The 18,094-nt window shown below is 34.9% G+C and overlaps 1 protein-coding gene across 1 annotated transcript in view; it reads right to left on the reverse strand.

Moving 5' to 3' along the window:
* Window positions 1-437: 437 nt before the first annotated feature.
* LOC135225882 (calcium/calmodulin-dependent protein kinase type 1-like) overlaps window positions 438-18,094 on the reverse strand; it is a 124,976-nt gene continuing 107,319 nt past the window's right edge. The window contains exon 10 of the mRNA XM_064265449.1: window positions 438-4,374. Coding sequence (XP_064121519.1) covers window positions 4,310-4,374 — 65 coding nt within the window. The 3' untranslated portion in view covers window positions 438-4,309. The remainder of the gene's footprint in view (window positions 4,375-18,094) is intronic.

Raw genomic sequence — 18,094 nt, forward strand, 5'->3', positions numbered from 1 at the left:
ATACTGTTCTGGTATACAGAAAACTAAAATAACAAGGGACAGTATACTAGAACAATGATCAAATAAATAAGAAATAGGAATGGTTTTTTACAATATGGAATCAGACATTGATAGAAATCAACAGTTGCTCATAAATGACTGTATATACTGTACATTATCCCAGAAAATTTTGGATTATCAGGGCATTTTTCAAAATGTAAAACTTTTTTCACTTAATAAAATAAGCATATTGAAACAATACAATAGTGTAATTTATCCAATAAATAATATAAACTGAACACTATAAAATAAAATAAAATGAGAATGGCTGATAAAGTAAAACAGGATTCTCTCTTCTCTACATCATCATATACTATATTAATAAACTTATTACTGAAGAACATAAACACTAACACTATGGAAAATATCATGGTGCACTGAAAATGAAACACAATACAATCAATTTATTTTTTATAATCAAATATACTGCAGATAAAATAAAATACTAAAAGCAAAAATAAAAACTTATTAAATGATACTGGGAATTTTTTTCTTTACTTCTGATCAGCTGATTCAGCAATACAATCTATTTTACAAAGTGCCATGAATGTCAACATTGTTTAATTCAATTCTAGCGCATTTATGACTTTTGTAATATATGGTAATTTTTTTTTTGCAACTATTGCATTTGACAAAATGATAGTTACTACTTTATTTCATAATACACTTATGTTATGCATCTTCAGGCTAGACTGAAAACATGTGATGATTTATGACTTTGCCAACGTGTTTTATTTGGTTACTGTTATGAAATGAGTTAATTATTATTATTATCATTATAGATATAAATTTTCATTATACATTTGATAACGATTGTAAAAGTAATTATTGCAGTGTCTTGACATGTGTTGTGTATACATAGTGTACGCATTATGAAAATTCTTCAAATAGAACTACATAACTCATTATATTAAATGAACACTAAACAGTAAAATACAGTACGCTATAATAATACCGTAAGTAAAAAAAAAGTTTGTTGGAGCTGAAACTAATAAAACTTTACAAACTCTAGTTACATAAATATAGTACGTATTTCTCTCTCAAGTTTTAACATTTGCTTTATATTACTTTAATAAAATATAAATATAAAATCTTAAAATACAATAAAAATCTAATATGATGCAATAAATAAAAGATGTAAAATAGAGAATATATAGTTACAATAAAATTCAAAAGCTAATTTAGGGACTCCAAAAAATAATGGGACCATTGTGCTTACACTTGATGAGCTGATATGCCCTCCTATTATCATTATCATGAAAGATGTTCATGTAAATGCTTGTTCATTCTATAGTCTATTTCATAACACCTTTGTGATGCCTAATTGTTTTTGTGTCCCTGGGTATGATCATTAGCTACCCTGGGCTGGACTGCATCCATGAATTTAGCAAAACTTAGGTATCTGTTTATAGAAAATTTAAGTTAGGCTAGGAAAGTGTAGGCACTCTTAAAGAGTAAATCAGTTTCTTAAGCCTTTGTGAAATGTTGGTCAAGCCGATCTCAATGAGATGTATGGTAATAATATGACTGATAATAGTGGTGGTTATACAAAAAATCATTTTGCACCATTATAGTAAACCACAAAATGGACAAGTTGAGTCTCATTCATCATACCACCTTGTGACATATAGCAATTTATTTCGTACTTGATTCTATTAAATTATTCCATTTCTCTTCTTTGGTTAGAGGTCTTACGCGTGAAAATAATTTTCTCAGTATTTTTGGATGAAAGAAACCATTTTTAGAGTGAAACTGAAAATTTGTTTCATTATTGGCTCAAGTTTCTGTTCTGTATAAACAAAATGCAAAATGTTTATGCTACTTTAAATAATTTTATAAGGTTTAGCATCTGTTTGGTCTTTCTGAGTTTCTTAAAATAAAGAGAAAAGCATTAGTTTTAGTACTCCTTTTATAGAATCATTCCTGTTCAGCAGTTACCATCAAATCAGGTCAACCTTCAGAAAAACAAGATAGACAATATGGGCAGCTACCATTTACTGAAACTGCCACTGTAATAAATATCAATGACAGTTACCAGTAACAGCAACAAACAATGATAATAATAATTATTAACAAGGACGAAGGCATAATGGAAAGAGCAGTCCTATGCTACCAATTGCCTTATGAAATGAAAACACACACTTACTCAGCAAATGGTTGACTGAAAGGAGAGATGTGTCATTGGTGCTGATATCGCTGTCACAGCAAAGTTGCTGTTTTTTTTTTTTTTTTTACTAAGTGTCCGTTGCTGTTTTTTTTCTTTTTTTACTAAGTGTCCAAAAATTTATGGGAAAGGTGCTGATACTTTATATGCCTATTGTACACCAGGTAGAACACTTTATGCTTCATTGACACAAAATATACCATCAAGAGATATCTAAGAAAGATAAAATAGAAAAAAGCCTGTGTCATAACTTTTTAGTGAAACATAATAATCTTGGAGAAGGTTTTGTGGCTTGACTGGAGACAAAATAGTTTGCAATGTCTAACTTATTTTTTTTAAATATTAAATTATGCACCATATCATATGACTATGTCACAACACAATGCTAATGGAAGAGGAATAGATAGGCTAAAATTATCTATCTATAAACCCTACCATATGTGAAATCAAAGACAGTGCTTGCATGAATTCACATTTGAAAGATAATAGCCAACCATGTACTATAATGAAGAAGGTTATCAAATTATAGGTTTTCATTATCATGATGACATCCTTTTGCACTGGAATCAAATGAATTAAACATGCTTTTGAAGTGAATTTCATCATCAGTAACTGTACGAAGCTGAACTCCAAGATCTCCACAGTTTTTGAGTAAATATGCCTAGATTCTCAGAAAACTGAATCAATAAAGAAACCAATATATGTAATCAATTTCATATGTGATGGAACAAAAGACACTCACGACCTTTAAACTTCATTGTCACACAAGAAGAATCAAATAAAAGCTAGTCTACGTCTTGCCAACAATTTGCAAGAAAAGAAATGCACTAAAATGTTGTATCATCTCATTATTGTGTCAGTCATGATCTGTGAATACAACATACATAACATGGCAGGTCAATGATGCCTTTGCTCTATTCTGGAACATAATTACTAATTCAGTGATTGCATTATAAAAGTAATAGGCTCAATAAAACATGTCAATAGGCATGCTGATTCAAGTGGGTTAACTTCATGTTGACTGTTTCTAAAATTGAGTGCACTTCTTTTATTGTGTATTGCTAACAAGGAATAGGGATGACCTAGTTTACTTGCCTCAACTCTCTTCATTCAGCTTGATTTAATTCATTCTCAGTGGCAATGAAAAAAGCATGAGGATATTGCTGCCTACCATATACCAAATATTTTATTGGTACTGTATTAATACTCATACCTAAATGACAACAACAAATTATACCAAGCAGTTGGAGAAACAAATAAAAAAAAAATAACATGCATAAACAAACAGCTGTTGAGGAATGTCATAAACCACTATTCAACTGACAAGCATCAGCATTCCTACAACTGTCAAGAAGAAATGGTCAGTGTGGTACTATAAACAAAATATGAATGCTGATCCTCTGCAAAATGCTAAGCATTTACTAATTCTCTTGGCACAGGCACTAAAGGCAATAATGAAAGTTCCCTAGTGAAATTAAGTTATGGAATGTTCACATCACAATAACTGCTACTGTAATTACTTGTGGCTTTATGCACTAAAGTGTCGCTATAAAATTTCAATTTGTCTGGTAATTACTGTATATTACTATTATGTTTATGCAGCATTTTTGTACTGTTGTCAATACTTTAAAACTTAAAAATTACTTGCAATGTATCTGTCAATCTTTTATGTTACTTTTCTTTAAAAGTAGTTAACTGAAATGGATTTTGGAAACTTGATGCACAGGCTCAAGGAAAAGGAATGTAGTACTCAGAGTAAAAGAATAGCAGAACTAAGCCACAGGCTTAGGTAACATTAATAGAGTCATAATTAACTCTAAATGTATCAAGAAATCTGCAGTCTAAATGTAGTATTTGTATTATGTATGTATATACTGTAAGCACATTTATACAAATGGCATATCTAACGAAACCCTTTATAACCATACCTTCAAAAATTCAGTTACAAACTAAGGACAGCCTAACCATACCACATTTAAGTAGAAAGAAAGATAAAAACAAAACTAGTGGGCATTTTCTGTTGGTGCTTTGGTGATGGTGGTAGTTGTGGCTGGTGGTGCAGGAGTGGTGTTGGCATTTGTGTCACTGGATTCACTAAGTTTCTTCTCACGATGACTGCTTAGTGCCAAGAGTCTCATTTGGCGGATTACGGCTGTTGCATGGTATGCTTGCTGAAATGAATAAGGTGACAGATCAGCATATTAATCACATATGCTATACAAGAGGGATATCAATGAATCAATCGACTGCATCCTTAACTCTTTATGTTCCCTTTTTCATGGTATGTATCAGTGAAGTACCTAACATTATCAATTGCATTAACATTATACTATAAGTATTTCCTAAATTCTACTGCACATCAGAAATTTCGAGATTTACATCATTCATCAGTTTGAGTCCTTTCTAATGAAACAGCTAATACCTGAGCACAGCTTCACAATCTATGATTTTTCCTTGAGTATCAAAATAAATTTATTAAAAGGTATGAGTTTGGAACCTCTACAATCAGCTCTCCAGGAAAACTTAGATTAATATAAACATCTTGCTCATGATGAATTCAACACAGAGTATTGCTGTTTAAAAAAAAAAAATGAAAATTAATTAACCTTCACTCATATATGGCCACAATTGTGGTCTTCAAATGCCCCCAGACACTGCAATCTTTTGTCTAACAGACAGATGAAGATCAATATTGGAAGCATGGCATATGCACCAATGTAACCTTACATAACCATCAGTTGTGTAGTCTAGATAATATTGTTCTGTAAAATTCAGTTTGTTTTATCATGACCCCATCACTCACATATGCATGAATCACAATTTAGCTGGGAGGACCAAACTACAGAATGCCCAAGTTGTGTTACAGACTTTAAGAAACCATGATATGTCAAGAACAAAAGCTCTGGCAACTCAGATGGTCATGACAAATAATGATGATTATCGCTGAAATGTGAAGTAATTTTCATGAATCTGTATGTTGTGCTTGATTAAGGAAAATGAGGACAATTACCATATGTCATAAATGAATGGTAAGAGCATTAGGAAGAAATAATAGATAAGTCCCATAAACCCTTTTCCAAAGGTAAAACTCAGTCCACTGCTACTACAGCCCCAAACAAATACTTATTTGTCTATTCATGCACTGAATCCATGAGGTCCATATTTCCATAGGTAAACTGGCACTTAAAGATACGAGTTTTAAAAGAGTACTACATCCAAAATATGTTCAAAAACAAAAGATGCAGAAAGGGCTCTAATTATGCTAACTAATTAGAGGTCTCACCCAGTCTGCTTTGCAGGGCCTCTACAGAGAAATATATAACATGAATCTTGCTTACACACAGCAAAGCTGCAAAATTGGGAAAAATGAAAAAAATCAGTCTTCAAGATGAAATCCAGAAAAAGCTCCTATAAGGCTTGGTGAGACTTCAAAGATCCCAATGAGAGGCTTCCATGAACCTTGAGGAACTTCATCAAAATGCTGGATAAGCCTCCTCTAATCCACTCAAACTTACATTCAGTCTATGAATTAAAGAATTGTGAGTGGGCAGCATTAGCTCTTATTGGTGAATACTGACAACTTCTTGACTCCACTTAGTCTGGTAGTCACTGACTTAAACTGAAAATTCTTTACTTCTAAGATTCCGCTGGATAGTTGCCATGTGTGAAGCTACAACACCCACAGGTTCTCTTGGAATTTGCAAAGTAACTTCTTCTACATGTGGCTCCTTCCAAGATTGTTGATCAACATGCAAAGAAGGCTGGAGAGCTACTCCTGCTGCAGAAAAAGAGCCCAAGATCCAGTAAGTTAAAGGAGTAACCTTGGAGGCCATCAAAATGCATCACTTTTCTCTTACCTTCCATCCTAAAGTGAATATCTGCAGAGAGGGGTAGGTCAAACATCCTATTAAACTGAAGCAAAAGGCTCTTCAGGCAGAAATCCACAACTGTGGCCTCTTCCTTAGGCTACTATGACCATCGGAAGCTAAAACCATCGCACATCCAATAGAAAAACTTTGAAGAGGGCTCTTCCTCTACCATTGGTTTCACGGCAGCCTTGCCATCTTTACCAGAGAACTCTACTAACCATATCTAATCTAGCAATAGGTCACTGTGCATCTCTTTGAAGCACCAAGAGTCCTAGGTGTAGACAGTCATAAGCTCTCTGTAACTGACCTCCAGGCCAAGGTTAGAGAGATCTTTGGAGAAGGGTAGCATTTCTTCTGTAGATGTAAATAGGTAAGGCTAAATGCCTAAATGTAGATAAATAGTATTATAAGAGCAAAAACATATTACAATTCACAAACCTTAAATCATATACACAGACAACAAAATATGGATACTGAAATAAGCACTAAAAGCACAACATAGAACTGACACTTACAATGCTGAAATTCATGGAAAACACAAATACAGCATTAGCAAAAAGCAAAAATTCAACAATGAAATTGTAAGCAAATGCTTACTAATTAACTAAAATAAGGAGAAATAAGGATGAAATTAGATGTCAATCATGAAGCTGGAAAACAGTGTGTAAAAGACATGAAAATGAAGACAACCTCTTGCTGTAGTGCGCAGCAAGAAGACATGTGATAGAATGGGCTATGTATCTCTGACCTATAGTTCACAAGTACAAATACAGGTATATGTAGTTACCTGTTGCTCTACTGTCTCTTCAGTTGTTAAGACTTCAGAATTGACATGTCTGGGAACATGACAACCAATGGGCTCAATATGACTGATGGGTTAGCTATGAACAAACTAAAATTTGAGTATGGACAGTCCAACTTACTCTTTGTTAAAATACAGCTAAATGTACGTATATAAAACCTAAAGTTAGCTAATACATGTGTCAACCAGCTTCAAAGTGCTAAACATAACTTAAATGCACTAAACTTTACACACATCAAAACAATAAAAAGTAAAAAATATACAAAAGCAACAGGGAAAGGGAACTATTGCTAAAAGCTGCAAAGGAGCATTGTTATCAGAAAAATATACATAAAAAAACCTGATTTTTTTTAACAAACTCATCACTTTACAATTGCCTTCTGGTGCATCAGATCCCTCTCCTGACACACTACAAAATGAGAATATGGCTTGCCATCTACATATCTGGACTCCAAAGCCCTTCTATTATCAGATAATGGGCATATCAGATTTTGTCTGATCAGTCCAAAAACTGTGGAGTTTGAAGGACAAATTACCTTGTAAAGTGATGGGTTTGTACCAGAAAATTAGATATTGTCTTTAAAACTTCTATTCTGATTTGGTATTTAAAACATCACTTCCCCCCTGCCTGAGGAGCAATTCCAGCAGAAGGCAACGTGCTGCTATTCAGATATACTCAAGGAGCACAAGCTATTGAAGTACTGAAAAAACTGGTCCAGGAGTCAAGGAGTTCTAGTTCCCAAGCTGAAAAGGCAGGGAAGAAATAATAGTATGAATATGAGGTTGAGAGGAAGTTGCCTGTCTTCATCACAAAACCAGTCACAGGCAAAGACAAAACTTTCCAGTTCTCTGTGTGAGAAACCTTACTAAAGAGAACACAAATGTCACTCACACTCTTAGGTGCCTTTAAGGTAAGATCCCTTAGATGAGCACCTACCAGGGATTTGCATACAGGACTGGATAAGCATTTAACAACACCGACAAGTTCAATGGTTGAGACTGTACATACAGGGTTGGGTGTAGCCCGTCTTTTGAAAGAGCAACATTGCAACAAACCTCACTGAAAGAGTTCAGGTCAATGCCTCTGTTCCTGAATACCTCTCAGAAGGCAGAGGGGTAACACTTGATGGCTACCTGGTTTGAAAAGCTACTCCTGGTTGGGTCCTAAAGGAGGGCCTCCATACATGAATATTCAAGAGGCTGCAATTCTAAGGCATTTCTCAAATTGAGGCTGGCAGTGGAGATTCTTCCAGTGAAGAAAGGCTCTTCAGAGGTCCACTAGATGGCAAAAACAGTCAGGGAACCAGGCTTCTTGAGGATGAAGTTGGGCTATAAATGCTAAGCATAAGATTGGTATAAAAAAAGGGACTGTTCCTAACTAATGTGCAAAAGGTGAGCAAAATGACTGTTCAAAACAAAAAGGATACAAACAGTAGATACTCACTGGGAAATTCATATAAGCTACAAGCAATAGAAAAAGTAAAGCCAAAGGAATATAAAAAAATACAATCATGAAGGCAGAATCATCCCCTGATGAGGTATTTAATGATTGTATAGGTTGAAACAGTGAGAATCAATAAAGGAAAAGCAAGAACTGGTCAAATTCTAGGAAGCACAGTCAACAGGTCTGCTAAGATTGACAGAAACACTTGACATGACTATTTCCTGCTAAGAAAAGGAACTTCAGAGACTGGATGCATAGTTGATCTGGATTCTACTTTTAATGTGTCTGGAAGAGGTGCTGCTGATATACCTCAAAGCAGCCATAAGGTGATGGATTTTTTATGCCAAAAGATATAAAGGGTTGGTAACTATAAAAGGTTAATAACTAACAATTACATACCACTTGCTAACCACAAAATTGGGATACAGAAGACAGAATCTGGCAACAGATAACTACCTGCCAAAGTGTAAAACACTTTTTATCATTGACGGCTACACAGGAATGGACTGTGAAGGAATGAAAAAGGGTGGCAAAGGAATGAATCAGATGGGGAAAAATGAATTAACAGGAAAGTATAATGAATACTGGCAATCCTGAAGTGAAGGAAACAACCTGAAAAACTCTTGGCAGTAGCCTACAATGCTGCAGACACACAAAGAGTGAGACAGGTGATTGATGGGGAGCTGTCTCAAGGTGGTGCATGCTATTTCTGATCTACCTCTGTTTACTGGGCAACAGACTGCAATATCTGGGAGCATTGAAGGCCATGAATGTGGGCATATATGAGTGAAGGGGTTGTAATGAAACAGCAATAATTCCAGTGCCTTGACTTTGTCATGGCATCTGAGCACTAAAGACTGACTGATACTCACTTTGGTGAGCTATAGTTTAATCACAATTTTAAACTTCCTGTGCTTCTCCATATACGTATACACTTTTTTTTTTATCCTATTCAGACTTATACTACCTGAAAAGTTTTTATTACCGTAACAATTAGTGTAACAATAACTATTATAGTTTCCTTATGTTGAATCTTCTTCCACGATGCTGTTTGCAACCATTTTCATTTAAGTCCTTTTGATAAAAGAATCTTAGCATTTCTAAACAGAAACTGTCACTCAAGCCAAAAATAAGCATTCTTTCAACTCATTAAAAAACAAACCATAAACAAATTGGCATTTAAAAAACATCCAACAAATTTTAGTTTGTGCGCCAAACAATCTTCACTGAAATAAAATAATGGCAATACAAATCAAAATAAAAATGGTTAAAATTACGATAAAAATATTCTTCATATTTAGTAGCTTTACAGATCACTTACCCATAACAACCAATATACGTTTATGGGTACTTTCTGTCCCTTACATTTACTGTAACTAAAAATATCAACTATCTGAAAAATTCAGTAAAATGGTTCAACTAATATCGGAAAAATTCAGTAAAATGGTTCAACTAATAACTGAAAAATTCCGTAAAATGGTTCCTTGGATTTAAATTTCCATAAGGATGCCTTCAGGGTAAAATTCCTGTCATTAGATAAAATATTTTTTCATTATGAAAGCCCTCATACTACTTCATTCTTACAACAACACCTTTCATCATGAATTACTGAAAGTAAATTTTCAAAAGCCTAACTACTAGGGGAGGGGGCAAGAGAGGGGGAGGGTCAGCCTAACTCAGCATTGGTCCAAAACTTGGATAAATTGGGAACCAAAACCTGGATAAATAGGGAAGGTTGGAGTCATGAATGGCATATGTCCATCTGCTGAAACCAACTGAACTAGCGGTCCATTCAAGATAAAAACAGCTGGAGATGGCTCATTAAGAACAGCGACATGACTGGGGATTAAGCTGATAAGATAAAGAAGTTCTTGTAGACCTAGCTTTTAGACTGATTATCTTTTTCCCCTTTGTTCTTGCTCATTAAAACTTTTAAAAAAGAAAGTTTGTCTCTTTGGTCCAAAGCCCCTCATGTCATGCCCTTATAGATTCTTGTAGGAAGAACCACGTGTTTACATTGTTACTTCCTCTCTTGTTTTCCTTTGTAAGATTCATGGCCTAGATTCTGCATTTTAAGCATAATTATCTTATACAGGCAGTCCCCGGGTTATGACGGGGGTTCCGTTCTTGAGACGGCGTTGTAACCCGAAAATCGTTGTAAGCCGGAACATCATCAAAAATCCTAAGAAAACCTTAGTTTTAATGCTTTGTGTGCATTGAAAACTATGTAAACTGCATTCTTATTGCATTTCTCATAAAAAATACCTTCAAATATTGATTATTTTGCATTTTCGGTGTCATATTTCTTCTGCCAGATGAGCATTGTAAGCGTTGTAACCCTGGAAATAATTTCTGATGAATATACAGGCAGTCCCCGGGTTACGACGGTGTCGGCTTACGACGTTCCGAGGTTACGACGCTTGTCAATAGACGTTATTTCCAGGGTTACGACGCCTACGACGCTCATCTGGGAGATGAAATATGACACCAAAAATGCAAAATAATCAATATTTGAAGGTTTTTTTTATGAAAAAGGCCATAGGAATGCAGTTTACATAGTTTTCAATGCCCCTAAAGCATTAAAAGTAAGGTTTTCTTAGGATTTTTGACGATGTTCCGGCTTACGACGATTTTCGGCTTACGACGCGTCTCAAGAACGGAACCCCCGTCATAACCCGGGGACCACCTGTATATATATATATATATATATACGTATATATATTATAATATATATATATTATATATTAAATATATATATATATATATGAGAGTTTACTTAGGACAACATCCTATATGAAAGTATCACTTCCATGTTAGGGGTTTTTCCTTGGGTGGGAAGGTAGTTCACAGCCTTCTTATCTCTTCTGAGGGGTTAAAATATGAAGACTCTTCAATAAGCTGAAATTAAACACAACCTCAATCCTAGTAACTTCAAAAAAGGATAAATCCCATCCTCATCTGGAAATTTGAGAAGGAAACACTCTTACTGAACAAGTTATGAACTCTCCAGTCACAACTGCTTATATGTCAAGGGGAAGACATTGTTACTGGAAAACAAGTGGGCTGAAGTTTCATCAAGAACCATGCATCACTTAAGAATGGCAACACCCACACAGTAGAGTGGTTTTCAATTTTCTTTAAAGACTACTGCTTGCCCATAACAGCTATCATATTTTCATTACCTTTCCTTTATGCAGGGTACTCAGTCAAAGAAGTGTATGTCTACATGCGAATACACAACAGGTTTTTGAATATAGCACCTGGAATTAATTTTTGGGTTCAATTTCTAACGCAGTCCACACCTTTTTACAAAGTCTATAGCTGCAATGCTTTGTGTGGCAGAATCTTACATTTTTCCTGTACTGTATTACCCTAAGAGACAAAATCTTGTCTAAAGTAGAAAGTGCAAGTCAAGCACCAAATTGATTCAGTATATAACTGATAAAATTTTGAGGCACAGCTTCCTCTGTCCAACAAAATAATTACTACAAAAAATTCAAAATAGATTATGTACCTATAATATAAGATCTCATAACACATTTCCCCGGTTTCCTCTGTAACATAATCTACAGGTGCCTTTTGAAACAGGCAAGTCTAGCAATTCAGAATCATCAATTAAAAACTCTGTACCACATAATAATGCATAATGAGGACTTATTATTTTCTTATTTTTTGTCATATGGTATAAGATGGTATCAGATCCAACACTAGGGCAGAATGTTTTTTTCTTTTAACATTCTACTTTTTATCATATTCTACCTGTTCATATTACAACTGACAATATCTTAAGAATTTGAGTCTAGATACTATACAGATAAAGGTAGAAAAAGTAGTAATAGTAGAAAGAAAAGTAATAATACTTTAAAGCCTGATACAAAATTCTAAATGGTGGGTTTTTTCATAAATCTTACACAAAATATTTAACACTAAATCTGAGCAATAATTAAATCAATATTTTTCTTATGGCTCTGAAGATAAGTGCAGCCAGAGAAGACCAAATGTAACAAGGGATAGTAGAAATAAAGAATTAATTTTTTATTGAAAACTGGTGTCACTACCACTAAGGTATTCAATAGCAAGTTCCTTATAGATCGAATATAACTAATAAATCAATATAAAAACTGAACTAAATACCTATCAAAACATACACAAATCACAATTACCTATAACTATTACCATGCTTTGCTGCCAAATAATTCTCTATATAAATAATAGTAGTTTTAAAATGTGGGACTGATAAAACAGAAGACTGAAAACTACAGAATTATGAATATAGCCCCTTCTTAATCTAACTTAAAACTGGTTAAGGCACAAAATTCTCCTGAAGTTTTTAAATCCTTAGATTTTATTCCAATATTGGGGAAAACATCACTAAATAGCAAAGCATCCCTCTCAGAGTGCTTTCTGATGACATCCTACTCAAGCAGCTGACAGTTCTTTCCACTACCCCTACCAACTATTACTTTTGCTACCTCAATTTATGCCAACAGCCATTCAAAAATGTATACTTCAAGCAAGTGCTTTTTACTAGATTTCCCTTAACTATTGCACTAATGGAGCAACAGGAATTCATATTTTTGATAACATAGTTGCCGTTTGACCTCAAAGGGGTTACTCTTATGTGGTACCACCTGGGAGATGACTAACCAATATAAAAAAATTCTCTCATAGTGGTCTTGGCCTGGATAGTGCCTGTTGACACTGGTAGATTATAAAGAGACACAAAGCAGGAAGGCTCTCTCCCCTGCCTACAGCAATTAACTCATTCTTTCCACTCATCCTTCTCACACTCATAGCAAACAGTGCACAAGTCAGCCATGTTTGAGATGATTCTTAGGTCTGGCATTGTGAAAACACCAGGACTTTGCTTCTTATCACCAGGATGTTGCAGCTACTTGCTAAGGAAAGCTAAGTAGTACATAGTCTTAAGCTTGCAAAAAAATTTGGTTCCTCATGTTTCCAGAAATTAGGTATTGTCAAATCTGCTGGCTAGTGCATCCCTTAGGTTGAGGCTTCATGATTCAGCAGGCTAAGTCATAAGTTCCGAGTTTCCCTTTGGCCATGACTCCCTATTTTAAATTGCAGTAATTAGAAACTTTGTAACTTAAAATCATTGCCAATGGTTTTTTTCAACATACGTACATAGTATGCATTATAATTCTAGTTTACAGTGTATGTATATCATTCTAGTTTACAGCACATATAGGGAATGCTATAGCCAAATATTCCCTCCCAGTGATGGAGTTATGACACCTTCACTTTTACTACTAAAGTGCTTAACATTTTGGCTAAGTTTTAAAACAAGTGTCCTTTTCTCTTCTTATTTCTATTTAAGAAACATTATACGTAAAGTTTTATATTATATGACGATTCTCCCCTCTACTTTTAGTATGTTTCACTGCACCAGATAGTGACATTACCACCTCAATTAGGTGAAAGTTTAATGGCTCTCTCCTGGTGGGATGTAACAAACACTCTCCTGTACCGGTTATTGTTAAACTAATGGTCTCAATGACATATTAGTTTCCAGTCTAATAACTTAAAATACATTAACAACCAATACTTTAGCTTGTATATGTGGTATTTCAATTTAGTTTTGCTCAACTGGCTTTCATACACAATACGTACACTAGCTTACAAATATCAGAAAAAGTCATGTAACTCAAATTGTGCAATAGTACGTACTAGTTATTAAAAATATTTAAAAATATAGTGTATCACCTAATACAGCAAGATACTTTAAATTAGATTTGTTGGCCTAGCTTCCAGTATAACTTTATCCTAGCATACAAAGATATGGAAATGTTCCTGTAAATATTAGAAACATGTTTTGCAATGATACTGATAGTTGGTAATACTGTAATTTAAAATGCAGACCCATCCAATGTAAATCTACATACTATATACATACTTGAATTTTAAATCAGACGTTAGACTAGCTCTTTAAAGAATATTATATCCTAAAAAGGCTGTATTATTATTGCAATTCTTCTAGATTCATGCATATCAACCATCATGTTTGTTGCTTAATCAGATGTCAAGTCTTGAAAATGTAAAACCAATTTCTTATAACTGGTGGGATAGATTTCTTTCCCTTATTTGTTAATATATTAAATCAGATGAATCTTGCAGAAATGTTACCTCTTCTTTAATTGTAATTTAAAAGGATGACTCCAATAATCATCCCACGAAAAAATGTCACCCACTGAGTTTCCCTTTTACCTAACTGTCAAGGCCATGCATTTATAACAATGCTGGTCTGTTTCACCTTGGTGTGGATTCCACTCATCTGATGGTGTAAATCTGGAAAACACAAAAGGTTCCTTGCTCCACCGCAAAATGTAAAATCCTCTGTTTGCCAAAAGAGATGATACAAACCACTTGCAGACATGTATGTAATGTTGAATTTGGGGAGTTGCCAGACATGTGCATAATAGGCAACTTGATCCTCACAGCGAAATATGATGAAAAGGAAGCAATAGAAAGACTTATTCATTTGCCAATATGAATGTCTCTTCAGCATGGCCAAGAAGGACTCCTCTAAATGGAGAATGATTCTTAACCTCTCAAGGAGGGACTTCAACTGGTGGCATACTTAGAAGACCACCAGGGAGGAGTGCTTACAAAACTTGCAACTGGCAAGTAACAAACTAATCAAAAGGTTTCCTGGTTAATGGGGTCAAATCCCACCTCACAAACAACTGGTAATTTGTGATTGCTAGGAACTCACTGGAATGTGCTACAGGTTGACTGTCTCTTCTCAGCCAAATCCACAAACTGAAACCAAAGTAAATGAATGGAACTAGACTCTAAAATGCTAAGTGAAGCTTCCAAAGTCTCCACCTATAAGTTGGCCTAAACTGGTTCAACAATCATTGGTTCATTCCACTAAAACAAGAGAGGATATCAATTGCACTGTCATCCAATGTTCTATCCCAGACAGTAGGAGGGAAAGTCGTCTACACATCTCTTACTGAGTCATGACCTTCATGTGTGGATTTTCTAAATCAGTTTACCATGCTACCAGGGTGTGCACAAGGGGGTGGCTTAGAGTGCTTGAGCCCCTGCACTTTTTCTTCTTCATAGCTAAGGTGCCCTTTTGTCAGAAATAATGATTCAATTGGATCATATCATACATGTATTGAATCTAATGGATTTTAAGACTGCCATGTCAGCCTTTCAACATTTCTTTTTATACATATTATACGTATACATATTATTATATGGTGTAGCATATAAAACATGCAGAGATTTCACTTTTTTGACTAAGGTTCATCAGTTCCTGTTCTCTCCTCAGTTCAGTGGTCCAACAATAACCACAACCCACATGCCCTGGAGGCAGGTGTTTCTTGATCACCTTCATGTCAGAAGCAAAGATCTGCAACCTTGGCTCTCTTAGACAGGGCTAAAACTTCAGTGGCAAACATAGCTGACTCATGCACTTACTACGTGTGAGAAGAGTGAATGGAGACACTGTAGCAAGGGGAGAGTCCTTCTGCCTTGAGTCAATTTATATTCTATTACTGTATCAATGGGCACTATTCTGACCAAGACCAACTACTGTAAGAAAAATGCTTTGATAATGGTTCATCTGTCTTATTAAGTCCCTGGACGGACTATAAAGGTAACTCCTTTGAGGATTTACAACGGCTACCAAAAATAGTTTTCATTTGTCAAAACCTGTTGTATTTGTACGCCATTAGGGAACAATTTTCTCTTATATAATTTTTCTCAAAGGTAAATGCAGTAGAGGCATTAACAAGCTTTTTGCACTATTCTTGTACAGCCAATTTTTTCTGATTCTCAAGCATCAGTTTCAAGGGAAAACATGCACACTTCTTCCTTTAATAAATTAAATTTTGTTACAATAGCTATTTTGCCAATCTGTGACATTTTAAAGCCACTTCTAACTATTTTAAATCTGTATTTTCCAACCTTGTTTCTTTCATTGTGTAGAAGGAAAAGTACATCAGTGTGACTTGACCTTCAGACTTGCATAGCAATTAAATGATTAAATGGCTTTTTTGCTCAGAGCTTTAGGTGCAGCAAGCAAATGTGGAAAGGAGAATACATATAGAACTTTGAAATAATTACAATAATTGGGTAAGATTTGCCAATGTTTCAAATTAATGGAAAAAAATGTTAAATACTGACAAATATACAACTTTATATAATTATAAAAAAATTTATGCAAATACCATAAGCATTAAGTGTGTATTTTGAGTATTTACAATTGTACACTCCCTTTCCAGTAATGCATTGTAAATAATGCTCCAAATTCAAAAAGGAAAAATTAACAATAAATGGAAGAAATTAGTCTGTAAATTTTTCAACCCTTACTAACCCATAAGAATGAGAAAACCTCCAAAATACAAGGATTCTTGCAAAAAGCTTACATATGCCATAAGTAAATGGCTTCAAAGAAAACACCCACCCACACAAACACAAATACACGCACACACACACACACACACACACACACACACATATATATACATACATATATATATATATATATATATATATATATATATATATATATATATATATATATATATATATATATATATATATATATATATATATATCTATATATATATATATATATATATATATATATATATATAATATATATATATATATATATATATATATCTATATATATATATATATATATACATACATACTATATATATATATATATATATATATATATATATATATATATATATATATATATATATATATATATACATACATACAATATATATATATATAAGCCATTCTAGAGGGCTTATAAACAACTTCCCTAGAATATCGGAACATCTTACAAGACGCCATGAGGTCGTTAACGGTCATTCTCTCTCAGATGAAGAAAGCGTCACCTCCCCCCAAAACCCCCAAACATCCCCCCAAAAGTTCGTTGGTTCTTTGGCGTCACCTATATTGGCACCCATTGGTCAATAGACCTAAGGACAGGTGCCAGACCCAATCATGGCCTAGAAGCAATATATCGGGGGTTTTCTGGGGGGTATTGAGGAGAGGAGGGAAACCAAGCCGTCTCCTTGAGGGTCAGGCAGTTAAGCGTCAGTCAAGAGAAGGGAAAAGACGCACATTCCCCTCGTGCCCTCTGCCGGTTTCCGCTCGGTCTCAATCCCGCCGGTACTATAGATATTAAGTTCATTTCACTCGGGACCCTTGTGTAAATTTATTAGAATATAAGACCGTGTTAAATTAATCACTGAGCGTTTGATTTCTGCATGACCCACAGTAACTTAAGAACACACGCGACCCAGTCGGGGTCATAATTTTGGTGTCAGGTGTGTGGGGTACGCTGCGAAGCGCTAATTAACGTTAAATATAGCGTCTGTGGGGTACCATGAGTGTGCGTCGTAATACAGTGCAATACGCTAATTGGTCAATCGTTAACCAACTGTGGGTTGTTGAGGTTGTGCCAACTTGATAATTAACCGCAAAAGTGAAAAACAGTGAGGTACAATGGTGTATAATACACGAAGCGCGAGGGCCCAGGTGCCTGACGGTGATGCCGAGGGCGTGAGAGACGCTAGAGCGGTAGAAAGTAGCCCGGTAAGGAGCGAAGTAGATCAAGAAATAGACGGACTATATGCATTTCTTAAAGCGTTCATGGAACGGAGACAAAAGCGTGGGGGGGAAAACCAAGACGAACGCGAGGGACTCGGACAGTAGCAGACCGTGTAGCGGATCGTCGGGAAACACGAATAGTAACGGCGAAAGTGTAACCAAGGGGACCACAT

This window comes from Macrobrachium nipponense, chromosome 13, assembly GCF_015104395.2.
Source record: "Macrobrachium nipponense isolate FS-2020 chromosome 13, ASM1510439v2, whole genome shotgun sequence".
In the NCBI taxonomy this organism is placed as follows: domain Eukaryota; kingdom Metazoa; phylum Arthropoda; class Malacostraca; order Decapoda; family Palaemonidae; genus Macrobrachium; species Macrobrachium nipponense.